This window comes from Atractosteus spatula, chromosome 5 (genome assembly GCF_055471065.1).
Source record: "Atractosteus spatula isolate fAtrSpa1 chromosome 5, fAtrSpa1.hap1, whole genome shotgun sequence".
Taxonomy (NCBI): domain Eukaryota; kingdom Metazoa; phylum Chordata; class Actinopteri; order Semionotiformes; family Lepisosteidae; genus Atractosteus; species Atractosteus spatula.
Genome location: NC_142710.1, coordinates 28,543,658 through 28,564,765, shown reverse-complemented (window position 1 = coordinate 28,564,765; position 21,108 = coordinate 28,543,658). Strand labels below are relative to the sequence as shown.

The 21,108-nt window shown below is 41.6% G+C and overlaps 1 protein-coding gene across 1 annotated transcript in view; it reads left to right on the top strand.

The window, feature by feature from the left end:
* Positions 1 to 740: 740 nt before the first annotated feature.
* The window catches only part of loxl4 (lysyl oxidase-like 4), a 39,099-nt gene continuing 18,731 nt past the window's right edge, over positions 741 to 21,108 (top strand). The window contains exons 1-7 of the mRNA XM_088916669.1: positions 741 to 780; positions 4,104 to 4,402; positions 7,398 to 7,579; positions 8,572 to 8,786; positions 19,310 to 19,348; positions 19,793 to 20,006; positions 20,423 to 20,603. Of these exons, the coding sequence (XP_088772795.1) occupies positions 4,117 to 4,402; positions 7,398 to 7,579; positions 8,572 to 8,786; positions 19,310 to 19,348; positions 19,793 to 20,006; positions 20,423 to 20,603 (1,117 nt within the window). The 5' untranslated portion in view covers positions 741 to 780; positions 4,104 to 4,116. The remainder of the gene's footprint in view (positions 781 to 4,103; positions 4,403 to 7,397; positions 7,580 to 8,571; positions 8,787 to 19,309; positions 19,349 to 19,792; positions 20,007 to 20,422; positions 20,604 to 21,108) is intronic.

The window sequence follows — 21,108 nt, the reverse complement described above, 5'->3', positions numbered from 1 at the left end:
GTGTGTTGAGGCAGGACAGTGAGTCACGCTGCACACTAAGGTTTTATAGTTTGTTCTATTTGCCTACGTCTCATTGTGGGGCACAGCGCCTTCTAATCACAGTGCTGCATCTTCTTGATGGACACAACTTCCAACACAGCTCCTGGACAAAGATTGACACGCAGGTCATTACAGAGGCAGAGCTGCCTGCTTGCGCGCTCGTGTGCGTGTGTGTATAAGAGAGAGAGAAACCAACAGAGATTGTGGGAGCTATGCTCATTCTCCAGGAATGATCGAAAATCATATTCCACCGATGGTCGGGTTGGCTGATCCAACCCTAGTCCCAGCTCCGAGGATCAGAATACATTTTTCTCCACTAAGAGACAGCACTTAAAAAGGATCGTGATGGAGAGATCTTCCCTCCTGACATTTTCAAATAGTATGCTAAAGCAAATTTGAAGGCACAATAAGTGAACTTGTACATTGGCAAAAGGCTACATTATGCTTATAATGTTTTTACACAGTTTCCAGACTTGGGGTTTTCTTCCTTCTTTTTTAACTGAGCTTTTTCAATGGGTGAGCTAGAAGTAAAGAGAAACCTTCAACTGATCAACCTGCAAGAAGAAAAAAGCAAGTGAGAGAGAGATTAAAAGCAAGATGGGGGAGGGAAGGAGAAAGTGATGGAAGGAGGGGGAAAGGGAGGGAGAGAAGAAGGATAGAGTGTAAAGAGACTAGCACACTCCTTCATTCACTCACTCTCTCCCAAAGACGCAAGTGGCTCTAAATAGCACTGCCTGCCAGGTGAGTGGATTGTGTCTCTCGGCTCATTTATTTGTCTGCTGTTTAAGGGGTCCTTCTTTACCGTTTTCACCGCCTGTAAGCGGTTGCCATTTGTGGATCTTTACCAAGTGAGGGTTGATGTTTTTTTTTAAAAGTGGACTGCCTGATGTTTTTTTTCTATTTTTTATAACATACAGAGTGACAAGTAGTTTGTGAATTCCCAAAGCCTTCGTTTGTGCTTTTTTTGTAGCTAAACCAGCGATTGGTTATTTGAATGTTTGCTTATAGGTTTGGCAAATTGAGCCGACAATTTTAAATTTAGGTTTCCCCAATTTGGCACTGTATCCTGCTGTTTGCTGTTGGAAAGTATTTTGGTGCTGCCGTACTCACGTTTGGACAATGGGATTGTTCCTATTAATTCTTGTGTATGTTATACTTGTATATATATATGTTTGAGTGGGAAACTGTATCAGTGTGCAAACTGCAAAGGAAGAAATAGAATCTTGCTTTTTCCTTTGCCTTTTAACTCTTCAGTGTGGTATTTACCTCTGCTTGTTCCTGTATATTATGGCGTGTTTTGAGAGCAAGTGATTGCTGTGAATGATGGGATTGTGAATACCAATTGGATCTGGCCATATCACAACTAGAAAGCAGAACCATATAAATACTGTATATGTCTAATTGTGCTGTGGGTATATAAAGCTAAAGTGGATTGCTGCAGGTAGCGCATTTGCCCTTAGGACGTATTAGCCTGACTGACGTTGACTTATGAAATGGCCAAAATTATTATGTAACATATACATATGTTCAGTAAAAAATAAATATAATTATTGAAACTGTATTTGAAATAATGCTTATAGGGTGGTAGGGTGGCATTGCTGTTAGTGCTGCTGTATCACAGCTCCTGTAGTCTGAGTTCAGACCTAGACTGGGACACCTGTGTGAAGTTTGCATGCTCTCCCCGAGTCTGTGTGTGCTCCAGCTTCCTCCCACAGTCGAACGAACTACTGGAATTTCTAAATTGCCCCCTTTGAGCATGTGGGAATGAAAGCATCTGTGTGTGTGTGTGCGCCCTGCGATGGACTGGCACCCCACCCAGCATCTCAACCCACCTTGCGCTCTGTGCCCTACTGTGGCAGGATCCAGTTTACACTCCGGACTGGTGACCCTCTAAGGATAAAGCCGTTACTGAAAGTGCATGGATATAATTGTATAATACATACTTATTATATATGCAGTATTTTATATTATATATACTCATTATATGTTTTTTGTTATGTGATGCTTATACTTAGAAACAGTTACAGATGAATTATGTTGTCTCAAAAGCAACATTACATTTCTAAGCCTTCAAAGCATTTTTGGTGAATCTTCAAGTCTCCTGGCACCAGGCTTTTTCTTGGTGAATTTTAATGATTTACTTTTGCTCATAAGGCAAAGTTAATATTTGTCTCTAAACTATTCCTACATTTCCCATTACTGCATGAGACATAACATTTACGTGATGTGTCATGTGCTTTAATTCAGTGAACACAAAAGGGTTTTCATTTTGTTCAATTCTAAAACATGAAGTAGTGAATTCAAATCTGTACATCTTAGTAGTCTGTAGACATATGAAGTATATATGAAGTAAATATGAAGTAAAAGCATAGAACAGGAGCACAGATGAATAATCAGATAATTAGAGGAAGATGTAGATCAATGGTTGTCATGCCTGGAACCAGAACATCTATTCTTGGAGGGGCAAGTCGGAGCTCCTGTAATTTGTGTATAATTCCTGCTGTGCTGTGAAACTGAGAGGGCGGTGCTCCACAGGGAAGCCACAGACCGACAGCCGCTAACAGGAGCTCTCAGCACACCCAGGAGAGGAGCATGACTTCATGGCTTCACAGGGAGCAGCTGAGTGCATCCTTTAGCATGCAGTGTTTTAGCACACTCCAGTCTGAACCAAAGGGAATCAGGTCACAGTGCCCCCTGCAGGCTGGGTGTGGAGGTGGACGGACAGAAACACAAATGTGACACTCCTAGGAAGGTCTGACTACATGAATGTAGTCATAGTAGTTATGTGAACCCTTATGGCCCCCAGACCACCTATGTCTTGGTGTCTATTCTTTGCACAATAAACTGATGAGATTCCGTTTGTGATGACATTGAGTTAGTTGGACCTTTTCTAATTTTCATGTTTTAAAATCTTTCACAGCTCCACTGACCAACGTCTGGATTGTAGTTACAGTTTGAATATATTTTTCTTTTAAAATATGTTGTGTCGCACATTTAAGCTTTTTTTTCCAGGTAGATCCACAACTTAGCATTGCTTATTACATGCTATTTTCATTGCAACATACTGGCCATGAAAGAGGCCAGATTATTTTTCCAAATTTATCACTCACACTTTCAATATAGCACAAGAGCAGATCCTGCTGCAATTTCCCTTTTCTCCTGATGGTGGCAGGGCTGCTCTTTAAGGGCCTGACTGTGTACCAGACTTTTTTTTCCTTCAAAAAGCCCACTCAGAAAACATTTTTTCATTGCAGAAAGTCTCAGTTAACAGTGCTCTGGAAGTGAGAAGGATTTTTCATTCACATACACACATATATTTAACAATTGACATATTTAGTATATGTGTAAGACAGTACTCATCTTACATACAGTACCTGATATATGGGAGTCATATTGTACATCATTTAAATAAATTATGCTTGTTTTGCCTGAAATCCACAGGCAAAGGATTATTATTAATGAAATATAATTAGCTTCATGATCATTTACTACTGAATGCTTTACTGGAAGAGCTAATGTTGTCAAGGTACTGATTTTTTAATACAAGGTGAAGGAGTAAGGATGGATTTGGGTACCAGAACTCATATTACATACGTTTGTCATGTGGAATCACACAGGCTTGAGTAAAATCATGTCAGTGTCATGTAAAATGGACTTCAGTGGTGTCTGGAACCTGCTCTTTTTGGTCACACACTGGACAAGGGTGTGTTATTCTCTGGCGGAGACCAGGGTTTCCCAAAGCAGAGCTGTGGACTGCGTCACGGCATGAGCCACGGTGCAGTGGTTGCTACACACCAGCAATCCCTGTGACGCCAGGGACGCCTGTGAGCTTGTAGCATCGCTAGTGAGAGCTTCACCTCTCCTGCAGCCGGTGCCTACTCTGCTCCACATGCAGTGCAGTCTTGCAGTGCACAAAAATGGCTCTGCTAATGCACATTTCGGATGAAAGCATGTTCCCTGATCTGCAGACCTTCATCTGTGAGAATCAGAGTAGCAACAGGGCTGAAGTCATAATAAAAGAACCAGACCTCTGTTATACAGTATGTGCTGTGTTTTTGCTCCAGCTGTCCTGTTGCGATGTTGGGGTTCCTCCTGTCCGTGAGTCCCCTGCTGGTTCTGCTGGCCCAGGGAAGCCCCCCGCCGGGACCTGCCCGCTCTCGCCGCGCCCCCGCCACGAAGCTGCGCCTGGCGGGGTCCCCACGCGGGCCCAACGAGGGTCGCCTTGAGATCTTCTACAACCGCACCTGGGGCACCATCTGTGACGATGACGTCGACCTCAATCTGGCCAACGTGGCGTGTCGAGAGTTAGGATTCGTGGGGGGCATCACCTGGGCACACAGTGCCAGGTACGGCGAGGGGGAAGGTGAGTACCTCAGCAAAAACAGCCATCCCTGGCTTTAAAGGCAGGAAGGCCTCACTCACTCAAACTACAGTATGTACTGCCTACTTACATCAGCGCTGCTAGTAGTAGGTCTTGTGGTGTTTGTATTTAATATTTTGATTTATAGGTATGAAAGCAGGGCAGCATGGTGGTACAGTGGTTAGCATTCTTGCCACACAGCACTGGGCCCTGGTTTCAATTCCAGACCTGGGGTGCGGTCTGTGTGGAGTTTGCATGTTCTTTCCGTATTTGCATGGGATTCTTCAGGGTTCTCCAGTTCCTGGTAAGTTAAGTGGCTTCTAGGAAAATTGGCACTGGTGTGAGTGTGTGCGCATTGGTTTTTACGTCTGTCTGCCCTGTGATTGACTGGCTTCCTGTCCAGCATGTACCCTGCCTTTCAACCTGTTGCTTACCAGGATAGGCTCCAGCTCCCCCCACAGCCCTGAATTGGATGAAGTGGTTAGGAAATGGATGGATTGTATGGTATGAGAGCAAACAATATAACATTTTCAGTAATGAAGTAAAAGATACTGAAGTCAGCCAAAAAAGTTTTTTAAATAAGAGGGATCTGTGTGCAACTCTCATTGCCTTGTAGGTCAAACCACCAAAACCCCAGCCCTGGCCTTGCCAGTTTCCCCAGCCTGATGCTGTCTTGTAGTGACAGCCTCTGAGAGAATGTTTTTACAGCTCTTTTTCACAAGGGCCAAAGGATGAAATCATAGTGCACTGTCAATAATTTAAACACTCAGTGTTTGAAATTTACAGGCAAAGAGATTTATAATATTTTTAATTGGTTATTTTCTGTCAAATTGGAAATATAGTGACCAAAGCTCCTGGCTTCATGCTGCTTCTCTCTACTGCCTCTCGCTTTGCCCTCTAATTTAAAATGAACATGCAATAAAATTCCCCATAAACCAGGGTAATGCAGTACAATGCTGGCGAAAGGGCACTGTCATTAGGCTTAACTAGAGTACCAGTAAGTCTTTTCCTATGTCAGATACCTCAGCAAACAGCCTGGCTTCTATAAAAACACAGTGGATTCCCATTATAGCTCAGTGCACTTCACAGTTTTTAAGTGCCTATGATTTTTCATTTTTTACAAGGCTATTTTGAGTTTTATGTCCATCCCACTGAAAAGTTTAATGAACTGAGACTTTGGAAACATAACAGCAAACCCAAGACAGAAAAATTAAATAAACAGGCATTCTGAAGGCATATTAGTCTCACTATAGTGATAGTTCATGCTTTACATTAAATATATAACTTAGGGCTTTTTATTTACCTAGTCATGGCATTTTGTAATAATTTAAGAAGTGAGGTGAGTTAATGTCAGTTAATGCTTTATTTAGGAGATTTTTTCTGTTGGTTTTGCTATCGAAAAATATGGAGTTAGAAAAAGTAAAAGGATAACAAAAGGATGGTAAACTAATTAATTCCTTACACTTATATAGCGCTTTTCTGGACACTTCACTCAAAGCGCTTTACAGTTAATGGGGACTCCCCTCCACCACCACCAATGTGCAGCCCCACCTGGATGATGTGACAGCAGCCATAGTGCGCCAGAACGCTCACCACACACCAGTTATCAGTGGGGAGGAGAGCAGAGTAATGAAGCCAATTCATAGATGGGGATTATTAGGAGGCCATGATTGGTAAGGGCCAGGGGGAAATTTGGCCAGGACACCAGGGTTACACCCCTACTCTTTTTGAGAAATGGCCTGGGATTTTTAATTACCACTGACAGTCAGGACCTCGGTTTTATGTTTTATCCGAAGGACGGCACCTGTTTACAGTATAGTGTCCATGTCACTATACCAGGGTATTACACCTACACAGCACCTCTTCCAGTAGCAACCTTAGTTTTTCCCAGGAGGACTCCCATCCAGGTACTAACCAGGCGCATACCTGCGGAGCTTCAGTGGGCTGCCAGTTGTGAGTTGCAGGGTGACGTGGCTGCTGGAATGCCTTTGATTAAACTAATCAAAGGTTAGGAGATAATCAGGCATGTGGCTGTGTATCAGCTACCAGTCATCATATGATCAAAACTCAATATGTAATCCATATGTCACTGTTCCAGGTCTCAAGAAGTCCCCAGGCTTGATTGCATGTATTTTTTCTGTTATTAGTGTTGCTCATATTCTTCCAGTGAAGTGGAATCAGTTAGTAAGATGCCCATTCGGGCCATGTGGGTCTGTCGCTTGGAGATGTGCCTTAAACCCCGGGTCCAGCTGCACAAACTGCATCTCCATGCATGTTTGCAATAATTATGTCACACATTGTTATTGCTTGCAAAATGCCCTCTATTTACTGCTGAGTTTAGTTATTGAAAATTACCATCCTGTATTATTGCGAAATTGTTTGCAATTTGACTGTCATCAGTTTGCGTACGTCATAGATTATTCAAAGACTCCACATTTCCAAATTTGTCATAATTCTAAATTAAAATGCACCATCAAATAATTTTACTAGTTGTTGTATTTTTAGTATGTGTTGTCTAACACTGGTTAAGTTTCGCCTTGAATTGAATTCATTATAAAAGCATAAAAATTAGATTATGTGGGCCCTACAGTATATAAGATGCTGTATGTAAGTTTGCCAGTGAGAGCATTTACTTAATATGTCTGCTTTTGGAATAAATCTGCTTAATGAATATAATTTCTTTGGCTCAGAATTTAAAGGGACTTTTCTTTTATTTTTGTCATGTCCGGGAGGCTGTCCTTGCTAAACTGAGTAAATGAAGGAAGATGTTCGTGTTTTAAAAGTAGATTAATTCTCGTATTTATCGCTAAAGGATGTACTTACTGTATTTGTTCATTGGTTGTTAATCACGGAAGGCAGTATGGAGATAGGTCTTCCTGGGTTTAATTCTATTACACTGGAGTGAGGGATTTTTTCCCCACAAGTCCAGGACATTGCCCTTGTCTGTCTGGGGTAGAATCTGCCTCTCACACTGGACCTGCACTGCTGTCCTTGCCAGGTCCTATCTGGATGGACAATGTGCGCTGTGTTGGCACTGAGAAATCCCTGGCAGAGTGCCAGTTTAACGGCTGGGGCATCAGCGACTGCAAGCACTCAGAGGATCTGGGGGTGATCTGCACCGAGGAGAGGAGGAACATGGTCACACAGCGTCAAGGGCGCCCCAACAACCTCATCAACTCGGTGAGGAACTGGAGGGTTTCCAACCCTCTCCTTCAGACGTTTTTGCATATTCTCAGCTATAAAGACTGGCCCTGAAATGCACTGGTTCAGAGCATAGCAGGAGAAGATCCTTTTCCTGGAAAGGGCTCATTTGAAATAATCACATTTCCAAACTTTAATGAGCGGCACTGTGGCTTCTTGTATTCCTACAAAAAACGTCAGTTAATTCTGTATTTAAAATAACAGAATCCTGTCTATGTTTCTATTTATTTAGGTTTTACTTTCATTGTGTTCTGGATCAGGGATGAATTCCCACAATAATTAATTAATTCTGTGCTTGACTACAAAGTGCCCAGTGGTGATCGTTTGTTTAAAGTTGAGATGAAATAGGATAATATTGCTTGCTTGTTGTGACTCCAGAAAAGAAATGGAAAGGAAACGCATATATTTATGAAATCTCAAATGTGTACCTGTAGGATTAATAAATAACAGAACAGGCTCCTATGCAATGATAGCACATCAGGCCCGAAGGGGGGCCACAAACAGGAAGTGTGAACTGATTGAGTGTGGCAGCATCTGTGAAGCTGCTTTTCAGTCACCATTACCAGGAGTTGCACCTGGACAGAAAACGGCAACCAAGACATTCATTCCATTCCTGAGCTGCCCACCGCTCACCGCTGCCCACTCAGCACTGCAGGATTGCCTGTTCCTGGAACCTCAGTCATGTCAATGTTGAATCTAAACCACTCTCTCACAGGAGCTTCTGCCAAGAAGACTGTGTTCTAATAAAACAGCACAGACCAGAGCTGCATTTAGGTCTGTCTGGAGTAGGACGGCTTGCCTGTCTAAAGACCGTAAAACAGGGGTGAGCAAGGGCTTAAAGACCACAGCAGAACAACATGAAGGGGCCCTTCTGTCACAAAAACACAGTCTTTTACAATGTCAGTCTCTTGTGTTCATATGTTCACACCCCAGAGAAAGTGCTAGTGTTGGTGACCCTGTGTGTTCTGCAGGGAGGCAGCAGGATCCAAATAGAGGAAGTCCGGCTCCGGCCCATTCTTGCCAGCACCAAGGTCCGTGCCCCCATCACTGAGGGCGCGGTGGAGGTGAAACACGCAGGCAGGTGGCGCCAGGTGTGTGACCTGGGCTGGACTCTCAACAGCAGCCAGGTGGTGTGTGGCATGCTGGGATTCCCATCTGCAGAGCAGCATAATGTCAAGATGTACAAGTAAGTTGATGTAGATGATGGATAAGTTTCTGCTTTCTGCTGTACACTTCTATTGAATAACAGCAAGGGAAGACAAACGGAATTTAGAAACACTATTGCAGGACAGGGTTGAGGCTCTCAGGCTTGGCTTGTTGATGTACAGTAGATACTGTCCATTTTGCGCTTGCATTCTTTAACATGCACTTCAGTATTCTCAAGTGTCAGTAAAGAAAATGAGTCACAACGTAAAACAAATGCATAAATAATAAGAAATTAGCTTCAGTCTTACAGATCTGTATTAAGATAGATCTATTAAATTTATCAACACAGACTGAAGTCACCTCTGCAGTCTGCTGGATAGACATTCTGCTGTGTTATCTCCGCCCAGCAGACAGTTCTTAAGGGCTAGACCTTCTACATAATGGCATATTGATCTTCCCCTCTCACTAATACCATCTAGAATTCTGCAAACAGTTGACCAATTCAACTGCTGCATTTTCAGAAGAGCAATAGGACAATGACTCTCAGGTTTCTGTGACAGGCTCCAATATCACAGAGGATTATTATTCAAGTATCCCTTCAATTATTTAATTTGTTTTTAGCTGACTGTTGTTTCTAATGTTACTACTATTTTTTTTAAAAAAAGTGAATAAAACCACTTTCCCTTTATTATACTTGAATCCACTTTGAGGAAGATTTTACTTGAACATGAATACTGTATTCTGTTCCCTTTGTTAAACCATATGGGTGCAAAAGCTCTCATTACCTGGTTCTACATAAATGCACTGTTTATCCCTAACAAATCTTTAATAAAAAAAAAACATTGGTGTGTAAAATGTTTAGCACTTTACGCCTGAGAGCTGTGTGTGATTTATGTAAAAGCTGATTACTTGTTTCACTTGACACTGTGGAAGAAAGTCTTTGATTAAAAAACATTGTATTGAGGAGTTCTTGATTCTTGGTCCGTGGAAGAGTTGAGATTGATTTTCTTGAAGGAGTTTGCTTCCTTTTCTTCCTTCATGTGTAATGAACAGAACTCATCTGTAGAAATGAACACATTTAGCTCTCACCCTTGAGGCAGAGTAACAAGTGGAAAAAGCCAAGCCATAGTCTGAGGCCACGTGAAGGCACTGCTGAAATCTCTCTTTCCTGGGGTGTCTCCCTGTTCCCTCCGCAGCCTGGCGGTGGGGAGGGGCGCTGTCTGCCTCTGGGTGTACCAATCTGGGTGTGCTGTCTGTGACTCCCCAGCCGTGTCACAGCGCCACATGGACAGGCAGCTATATTTAGAGTCCTTCTCCGAGTGTAAATATACTGTAGCTGTGCGGCCCAGGAAGCTTCATCTCTTTCCACACAGCACTTAGTGTTTATTCACTGAACTTTTTTAAAGACCTCTGCGGTATCCCAGCAGTCCCCTCTGACACACACACACAACACCACAGAGCTACACTTTGCTCATCTGCTCACTCAGTGCCCACAGTCCTACCGGGTATCCCACAACGCCCTCACGAAACATTATTACTTGCCCATTGCAATCGGAATGAAAATGGTCTGTACCCTAGTGTACGTCCAGTCCGCTGAAAATCAATAGACATCTACAGACCCTATGTGCAGCCCTGTGAGGCGCTGTTGGAAAAGAAAAGTGATTCCCTGGGTGTTTTGGTTGACAGTACTGATCAATCAGAGTACCAGTCAAAGAATAAGTATTGGTTTCAGTAGTATTTGCTGCTTCTTAATGCCTCTTGATATTTAGAACAGCCCTGATGTACAGACTTTTCTGCGATAGACTTTAAAACAGGTAAAAGACAAGGATTAAGGTACTGCTCTGGAACCTTAAGCAATATAACCATTAAGGCTGCTCTGCTTTCTGATGTGCTCTGCTTTCTCGTGCGCTCTGCTATCTAAAAGCAGCTTGGTGTCTACAAGGGAAAATTATATTGCAGCTAATTATATTGTTAGTTATGCTTGTGCTTGCATTTGGTTTTTAACATTTTTTAGATCTCTGTGATTAATGTCAGATGTAGATTTGTTAAATAACATTATGGGTTGTGATGCTTGTTTTTTCCCTGACACCACAGTCCTGTTGTCTAATTTCATACAATTACCCCATTTTTGCAAAGTTTTATAATACCATCCTGGAGTCTGCAGTTGTGTGTTAGTGCAGGCCCATGTCTGTTTGGCACTTGTGTGATTACACTATCTTCAGTTGTTTTTGGTCCACACCAGGTTCCAGATTCTTCTGGGCAGTGGGTCATAATATCTCTAGTACTATACCTTAGCTCAGGTGTGGTCATTTCTGGTCCTGGAGCGTCAGTGTGTCTGCAGGTTTTCTAGGTCTCTACAAAGCACCGATATCTGAAGAGTTGGAGGAAGCTGTCAAAAATATGTCCCATTAAGTCAATAATCAGCTGAGTTGTTTTGTTAAGAGTTGAGGTGGAATGAACACCTGCAGACACACGGGCTTTCCAGGACCAGGACTGACCATACCTTCTTAACCAATCTTCCTAGTCCTCCATCTCTAACATGTTGACTACATTACTGTAAAGGACACATTCATGTAATTAGTGGGACAGGGTAAAAAAGTAACTTCTGTAACATTTTATGCTCTTGAAAAATGTACTGCTGTTTGATTTGCTTTTAAAAATTGAATCTTAATGACTATGTTTGATTTAATGCTTGGTTATACAGAAGGTATTACAGGAATCTGTTACAATTGAATAGTGTAAATCTATTATTTTACTTGCATGTGTTAGGCAATAGCTCACTTCCTTCAGGCCCAGTCCACGGGCGATTAGCACAGGTCCAGTTGACTTATCCCTATGACCTGAACCACAGTTGTCTCTGTACAGTACCTTACTTCTAGAAGCTAGAACATAATACTACCAAGTCCCTTGGGTTTAACTGTCAGTCTCTACTGTTTCCTCATCTTTCAGTTTTGTGACTCCACAAAAGTAAAACCAACTCTGTCAGTTGAAACAAACCAGTATTTTTTAATAAGCATTTTATCCCAATACCTGAGCCTTCCAGTGTCCTAGGTACATCTGTGTCTGTGCTGTGGTTTAGAAAACCACTTCCTCTCCAATCATTGTTGCACAATCTTCCATAATTGGTTTAAGAAAAAAAACAATGCAGGGAGTCTATGGACTTCATTTATTATCAATCTTTAGATCTCTGTTTATGTTTTCCATTTGTTATTTCCAAAATTTTAATTTTTTTTTAACTCTGAGACATCTAGTGTGAAATGGAGAAGAGTGATGTGCAGTGTTGAGACTCATGTTGCTGGTCTTTCAGAACTGCCAGAAGGTCGGTTCCTGATTAAAGATAAGTGAAAAAGCAGCAATGTATAGTTGTCCTTTGAGCACAAAACCCCATTTAATCAGCTGAGCCCATTTAATGAGCTAAGAAGATTTTCATTAAATGTCACCTCAGTATAATCAGTCTAATACTACTAATACAAATGCTTACAAGCCCAAGACTACCTTCATATTCAGCTTCTTAAATCTCTATATTGGTTTAATGTACGCATGTGTTTGTAATTCACAGTATATTCATTTATATTTGAGCAGACAGGTCAGGATAATGTTAATGGAAGGGCAGACTTTGCTACCAGCCCTGCTGTGACATTAAAACAGGTCAACATGTCACTGAAGATGTTGAGTCTTGTCATAGACCTTGTCATAGGTCAGCCACAGGGGAAACATGTAGTTGTCACCTGGTGTGGTGGGATAGTCCAGTCAGGTTCTTGTTGGTATCATGGTGAAACAGAACACTCAGTGACAGCCGTGTCCATTCTGTGTACAAACAAGGCTGTCTCTTGTGCCAGGTCAGTGGCTGGTTTCAGGCAGGACGCCAGCAAGAGGAAAGGAGCCTCTGGAAGGAGTCATGAAAGACTTCCTTGTGACCTGACTGTAAACACCACGCAGAGCGAGGGGCATTGTTAGAAAAACAAACACAGTAATGTCATTATTTGCAGTTTTGGTCTCTAATTTAGAGGGAGGTGACACTGAAGTGGTTTCTAGATTTATATCCTGAACCACAGAGTACAGCCTGCACCACACAGTACAGTCTGAACCACAGAGCTCCATTCACTCAAGACAGCTGTCAGTAAGGAATCTCAGGGAGTGCTGCTCACTGGTTGGACATTCCTTAGGAAATCTCCTCAAAAAGGTTAGATGGTGTTTTATGAGAGTTACAAATGAGAGAAGGCTATTCACCCTAGGTTTGCCCTATTTGCTAGATCATTTGAGAAGTTGTTTCAAGTCCCCTCGCTATCTTCTCTGTTCAAGACTAAAAAGGTTTAACTTTTTCCCAGGAAGACATGAAGACATTCCCTAAAGCCCTGGAGGGCATCTGGTGTCCTTCAAATTACGTTTTGTTAAGGCAGCATAAATATTTACAGTATGTTGGATATTTAAAACTGGCTAAAGATTATTGAAGAGTCTACCAAAGAACCTCAGTAAAAAATACTTTGGAGTAACAGAAGTGTCTTTTGGGAGCTCTTTGATGTGCTTGAGCAGTTGAATATTAATACTATGACTATTCATTGATCAAAAATAATTTGAAATGAATACCACCCAATATTAAGTGCAAATGATGAGACAGACCCTCAGAATCATATGGGGTCTTATCAGTTTGATTGTCTTTAATCATTCGAATGATGGCACTCTGTGCCTGCTGCTGTCCAGGGCTACCTAGGCTGAGGCTGTGGCAGCCAGCTTCAGACTGCGCTCCTGATGTCAGGCACGTCTCAGAGCTCAGGCTCTTTCCTTGCTGTATTGTCTCTCAGCCACTCCCCTTCTAATTGACAGCCCAGTGTCTCTTGGCTGCTTGCAGAAGATGCTATAATTAAACTTTGGAGAGGCCTGAGGGTTTTGTAGGTTTCTTGCAAAAAGGGTGCAATTACAGCTGCTCCCAGCTCTGGCCTGCTGTGTCAGCAGAGGTCTGTGACGTGAGCAGAGCAACTGCGGAGACTAGGAGAGGGACAGACGGGGAGCACATACAAACTGTACCTTGTGAGTGTCATTAGCACTGATGTCTATATTTAGTATTTTAAAAACGCCTGTTCCTTTTTCAAAATGTGCTTGGCGTTCTTGGCAAATGTTTCTGAATTTTAAGATACTGCAACAGCTTTATTTTTTTTTACTTTAGAAAGTGTGGTTGGTGTTTTGGAAGGGTTGGTCGTGATTGGAAATGTGTTCGTTCATTAAACATATCGTTATTTAACCTTTTTTTTCCTTTTTTCAGTGCCTGATTGAGAAGGTTGGGTTCTGCCAGAATCCAGCACAAAACATTGGTGACTACTTTGCATTCGGAGATCTTTCTGCAGACTGATTTCTGCCCAGACCGAGCTTCCTTTTGGTCAGCTTGGTGCTTCCTTAATTTGTGAACGAATTGCATTGCTTACAACTGACCTAACAGGCCCTAGGCAAACATTCATCCTACATTCTGTGAGGAGGAACCAAAGGAGCCTTTTGGGACCTCCATCTCCTCTCTCACTCTTAAATCTGTTTGTGGCCATTTCATGCCACGTGGTCTCGTAATGAATTCCTGCCTGGATGTTTGTATTGCAGTTAAGAAGGATAATTCCCAGGGGCTGTGCTATCCTCCCTCTGTAATAAAGTTGTCTTGCCTCACCTGTAACATGTGCAGGCTGTGACAGCAGGCCATCCAAGATCTCAGCCTCCAAGTGTCAATGAATGGAGTGTGGCTCTCAGATAGAGCACTTCTATCTTCCATAAAGAGCGAGTCTCTTCCGCAGGGCTGTTCTCGTTACTTAAATAAATTTGCAGGACTTGCAAAGTCAGGCACCCTCAATGAAAGTGCTTCCAGCAACATTCACTCTCACACGCTTGCCTGAAATTATTAGGTAGCAGGTGCAAATTCAGCAACCACTAATCAGAGTCCTCCCAGCCCAGAGAGTAGATGCCAGCGAAGAAATAGGGGCAGTGGGCATGCCAGGATAATCGGCTTAGTGGTAGTTGTCTCTGTGGAGACCAGCTCCGGAGGGTGTCAGAGCTATCATTTCCCCTTCCTGGGTTTGTAAACTTGGGGTGGGACTCAAAGGCCAATTACACTGGCAGGTGGAGACTTGGGAGCAAGCCATTACAAGAAGTAAAAAAAAATGCATCATTTACAAAGTTTGTTTGCACTGTAAGTTCTCATCAGGACAAATTATCTCTACTAACTTTTTAAATAAAACTTTTTAATCCACCACTGACCCTCCCGGCAAAGGTATTTACAGTGTTTTACAGTGTTTTCTCATCTGCTTTAATTAGAAACAAAATACGTAGTGTGTATTCAAGGGTGTTGGATTATGGATCTTTGGACTTCACATATCTCGGTACATAGATTTGTAAGAATTTATTCAAGAAGCTAACTTTGAGCAACAAGACTATAGTGATAGTATAGAATTTCATTGGGAAGATTAGCCACTGAAATACATATAAAATTTACAGAAGAATATGGCATTCTTTTACACTAGATAAAAAAACAAGAATTTAGCAGTGCAACAGCATGCTCATTTCATCGCTCAGCTAATGCTCAAGGAGACTTGGTTTGCCTTTCTGCTTTGGTTTGTTGCTGCTGTTCTCATTTTAGGTAACACTGTTTATTTTAATAGTATTTTATTTATGTTTTGGTAAGAAGGGAACTGATAGACATTGCCTTGGAATTCCTGCCAGAAAGTACAGCAATATCACGGGTCTGTAATTGTGGAGGGAAAATAAAGTGCCACATGTCGCAATGTGCGTGTTTTAGGCATTTCTGTTGCTTGGAAACAAAGTGGTTTTTAAGTCTTTTTAAATTGCAAAGCTGCTTTAATCAGGCATACTTTTGTGTCTGGTCTGTGCAACAAGTTAGTACACAACCACATGGCAGACAATCCCAGTTTTTTTGTAACACTTGGGTAGCCTTACTGGCTAAATGCAGTTGTTCGTGACCTTTATTAACTACAAACATTTAGATGTTTTTCCCTTTCTTTAAACGTCCTCTTCTGGCTTGATCAGAAGACAAGCTGTAATCTGTTTTTTTCTTGACTTGTTTTTTTGATTCTATACCCTTAAGATTGCTTCAGTGTTGCACTATTGCAGATTTGACCTGTTTCCCTAGTAAGTTTCTCTCATTAGCAGTGCTTGATTACGAGTAATGGACAAGTAAAATTATCCACAAGATTTTGACTTTTTTACACTCTCTTGTAATGTTCTTACTTTCTTCTCCTAGACACACGTGGAATTATCACTTTGTTGGTGACTACAACCGAGCTGTACAGATGCATTACAGTAAATACCCTTTTTTACCTGGTTGTACAGTTATCTACTATTATGCTCCCAACCCTACTGTTCATGTTGTTTGGACTTTACATGGATTTTACATCTTTTGCAAGAGCATTCATGGGATTAGTTACTGTGACACATTATCCTTTGGACATGGTGAACTCTCTGTGTTTGCAGGGTTAACATTCCCATTCTGAGCTCCTGACTAGAAAAGCAAAATGCTGGGAATTTTGAGCAATGAACATAGACCATGTTTGTGTTTTTGCTCATACATTCCTTCTCAAAGTGCTGCAATATGACTCGGTTTGCTTCCCCTCTTAGGTATGCTGTTGAGGCTGAAATGACACATGTTTGGATGGCTCTCTTTCCTACTAATGTGCCAGAGGCAGAGTGAAGCAGTGTTTGATGTGGCTGTAGAGGAGCTCACCTCACTGCTGAGCTGGATGAACCCCTGACGCTCTGTACCTCTGCTCCTGGCTCAGCGCTAGAATGACTGGGCTCAGCCTAATAGGAAATGTTTGTTTTTAAGTCAATGTTTTAGAAATCCATTTTATACAAACCAGTGTAGGCAGACATGCTGAGGGTGTCGTAAGATATAATTGAGTGTGGTCCAGAAGCCAGCTGGTAGTGCATTCTTATATTAATTTGGAGCTAGTTTCCCACACAATGAGACTCTTTCCTGCTCTCACACAGCAGATATATTGTTCCTGGATATTTAAGAAATTACTCTTACATTTCTGTACGTTGTAAATGAAATCCTTTCCATTAGTATAGGTTATGTAAACAACAGCAAAAACATTTTTCTTATGAAAATACGGTGATAAAATGCTATTAATCTTTTAGGAAATGATCTCTGTACAAGTCTGTCCATCTCCCACAAAACCTTTCCAAGAAAGGCATGAGACACATGACCAAATCCCTCTAGTATGAGACTTGTCCTGATTTAAAGTTAATGCTTGTGAGTACCTGCTATATCCAAAGTCTCTTTAAGATGTCTTCTCCTAAAGATACAAGTAAAGAACAGCGTCATTCAATAATAATTAAAGAGTATTCTATTTCTATCTCATCTAATTTATCTTAGAAATAATTTTTTGTCATAGAGATAATCCTCCGATTTAGTTCTAATTGTTATATCCATAACCATGCACAAAATAGATGTAAGGCTTGGTTTATAATTACTTATCATACCTTTTTATGGAGGTGTATTATATTAATTGACTTTTGCTAATGGCCTATGAATAACATTTCGTTCCCTTAAGCACAACAGGTAGAAAACCATCAGTCCCTGGAAATTACCTATCTTTAAACTTACCTGTCCGTGGTACCTAAAGCACTTCTGTGTCTACTGTGCTAATATTATGGAACATACACGCACAGTAGATCTTTGTCTTTCTTCCACCTGGGGCAAATTGTCTGTTCCTTCCTTGGTAAACATATAAGTGAAAAAGTGAAACATACATTTAATACATTCAAATATTTCAAATAAAATTATATATAAGAAGTCTTTTGTCCCCTCTGCAATAAAACAGCTCAGTAAATGTCCCCCCACTACCTTTTTATCCATTATTTTATGTATGATATACTATTGTTTTGATTTCATGTACTTCATGTGATTTGATAAGACTTTTTATGTTTTGCTTGTGTGTTTTGTACTTTTATGGGAGGAGCCAAAGACAAGTTTCCACAGTAGTGGGCAATAAAGTATCTATCTTAAACCTTCCCATCTTTATCCCTGAAACACTTTATCTTTTACAGTTCCTTTGCTGTTCTAATACTGCAAAATATTGATTTAAGTTTACATGATAAATATTCATTTTTGTCTCCCGCTTGACTCTTTAAATATCATTTTCATAACATGCTTGTAGTTCATCCCTTTTCTAAACCAGATCTTGTTTTTCCAAACCTTTATTACGTTCTTTCTTTCTCCTTATACTATGTTTTTCATAATTGGTTTAATTGCTTGAGGAAAAGTGTTCCATGTTATAAGGACAATAAGTTGTTGCCATGAATGTATTTGATTCAGTGTTTAAAATGAATATGTCCCATTCTATTGCTATTAGGCTTTGTCTCATCCCTTCATAGTCTGTTTTTTGAAAGTTGCAACATTTTACTTGTTGATTTTCTAAGTACTTCAAAGAAAAGCATTAGGATTGTTGCTCTCTAATGGTTCCTTCAGCTCTCTTGTCCTCAATCTGTCTTCATTGTTTGGAAATGCTAAATCAATACAGATATTTTACCTAGTCGATGTTCTAACAAACTAAGGAAGCCTTGATAAAGCTGGTAACCATATACTGTATATCATTTGAATGTTCCTATTGTTTTTTCTCAGTTTGTCTGAGGAAAGTTTAAATCCCCCATGACAACCACTTCTTCATTTATGCACTTATCCTTGACTCTCTTGTTTAAGAGTAGTTTACTGTAAGTCTGAATTTAGTGCTTTGTAGCATACTTGTAAAAAGTTGGTTTTCAAACCCTGAAATATTTTTGGAATTCAACAGGATGGTTGAAACCTCATGAAATTTTGTGGGAGAAAAAAAATAATATCCTGTAGGAATTAATGTGAGTAGGATTGACAGAGTAAGATAATAACTGAGCTGAGATTTGACTTTCACTGGCCTCTCACCACAGTGCCACATTGCACATGTTGTTTGTTTTGCTGAATGGATGTTTACATAATGTGAATACTTGACTACTGCTTATGGGAAAAGGTTTCCAGTAAAGTACAGTATATCCCTTACCAGACAGAAGTGTCAGCGGAGATGCAGGGCACTGGATGAACCCTGTGACACACCTCTATTAGATTTTAAAAAAAAACCTAAGTCACTCTAAATCAAATGTGGTCACTGAGGTATCTGTGTTGATACATTCACAAAAGTACCTGGAAGCAGCATGAAATAAATCTACTTTAAAATCCAATGCTTGTTTTGCCCATTTATATTTTTTCTTTGCCCTGTTGTGCTGTATCATTGGATTTCTTATTCCATCTCTGTAGGCAGTTGGAAATGCAGATGCAGATCTGGACCACAAGACAAGTCCATTACTGATCTTACAGTTTCACAAATATTTTTCACTGAACACCCCACCACACTTCAGTCTCCTTCACCCGATTTTCTATAAATCTTGTGTTGTGATGCTTGATGCCTGTGTTACTCAAAGACCCCTCAGTGTGTTAACAGCAAGATTGCGAATTTAACAAATACTGTAGGCACCATTCACTGGTGTACAGTAGCTTTTGGAAATGGAAATTAAGTATTGCCTGCCATTTGTCTCTTACAGAAAGCTGTGGGATGCGAAGGTGAAAAAGCCAGCATCCAGGTAACGTATTTTCATTTCGACACTTGTTAAGAGTCACTTTATTAAAACCTGCTGCAGCAGAGATGAAAAAAAAACATCTCACTATATGGGAGTCTATTCTTTTGACAGTGATCAGTCTTATTAAAATTATTCTTCTTTAGTAACGGATAAAAGAGGGACGTTCTGCTCATATTGTTACCCGGATGGCAGCACTTTTGCTGGAGTGCGCAGGCCCTGATTATAGGTTTCACCATCGTAGAGAAGAGATCAGTGGAGTGGAATGATTCAGGAATATACCTTACTCACTGCGCAGCTATTTATTTTACTTGTATTTCTTGTTTTGAATTGAAAAAGGGCACTGTAATAAAGTAACGGGCTTCCACTGCTGTTGAGTGAGAAAGGTCCCTGAAACGATCAGTCACACACACACAACAAGGCACCGGCTTGTTCCCTCTTCCCCGGCAGACTGAGCACCATGTCTCGCAAGAAGAGCTTCTGGGTGGAGAAGGTGAGCTGCCAAGGCACCGAGCCCAGCCTGTCGCAGTGCCATGTCCAGCTGTCCATTCCCCGCAGCCTGGTGCCCTGCAGGAATGGCATGCACGCTGTGGCCCGCTGTGTCCCAGGACCACAGTTCAGGAAGAGCCCTGGAAACCGGCCGCACAAACAACACAGCAAAGAGGTGAGGTCCGGAGAGCATGGCCTGATAACCTCAGACCAGCTGCTTTGCAGAGATTGCATTTCTTCTTGATTTCAATCCTGTGTTTTATCTGCCTGTTCAGTCACTCAAGAAACTGATTTAAAGGACGGGATGACTGTGGTTATCTAGACTTGCTGGTTTTTGATTTTTCTTCCCTGTGTGCTGTATTGCATTGTCGAAGTGTGGGATTTGTCAGACAGCTAACGTACTACATAGTGTTTTTGCAATATCAGCCAACCTGCTGACTTCTATTCTACGGATGTGTGTTAGCCAAACTTTCTTCCTGCCATTCTTCTTGGACACATCTGAACTTGAGAAAGAGCTGGTCCACTGTTTTTGCTGGGGAGGGGGTTGTGCGGACCTGTGTGAGACGTCCTCTGTCTCGTGCCCCGTGACAGCTGGCCGTGCGGTTGAAGGCGGGCCCGCGGCTGGGCGAGGGCCGTGTGGAGGTGCTGCGCGAGGGGAAGTGGGGCACGGTGTGCGACCACCGCTGGGACCTGCTGGCGGCCAGTGTGGTCTGCCGTGAGCTGGGGTTCGGCACCGCCAAAGAAGCCATTTCCGGAGCCTTCCTGGGACAAGGTGAGCCAGTCTGTTACCGGCCTAGTGCAGGAGAGCCATGAGTGAGCCACATGTGTGTGACATCCTGTTTCACAGAGGACTTTCTTCCAAAACATTCCGAACTAATGGACTCATTAGGAATTCATTGCCTTGAAATCAGAAAATACCAGTTGTTTTGTGTTTGTAACTTACCGCTGCAGACACAAAAGCAAACTGAGTGTGAGGGGTTTAGAGGCTTTATGACTCATTGATGGGAAATGTGCACCTACTGTATACAGGTTGATTTTAAAGGCATTGATATCGCACCACCTCAAACTATTTGTGTGTTATTTTATTGCCAGTTAGAGGAACCTTCCAAGTTTTGCTTATCTAAGAACTCTAATGCCTTGCTGCTGCTGAAATCCAGGAGGATTTGCAGTATCACTGATGCGAGTTTCGTATTCAGAAATATGTCTTTCTGGGACATTACGACCCTGACATTCAGAGATATAATTCTGAAATGTTGTTAAGATTTTGTATTGTGAGG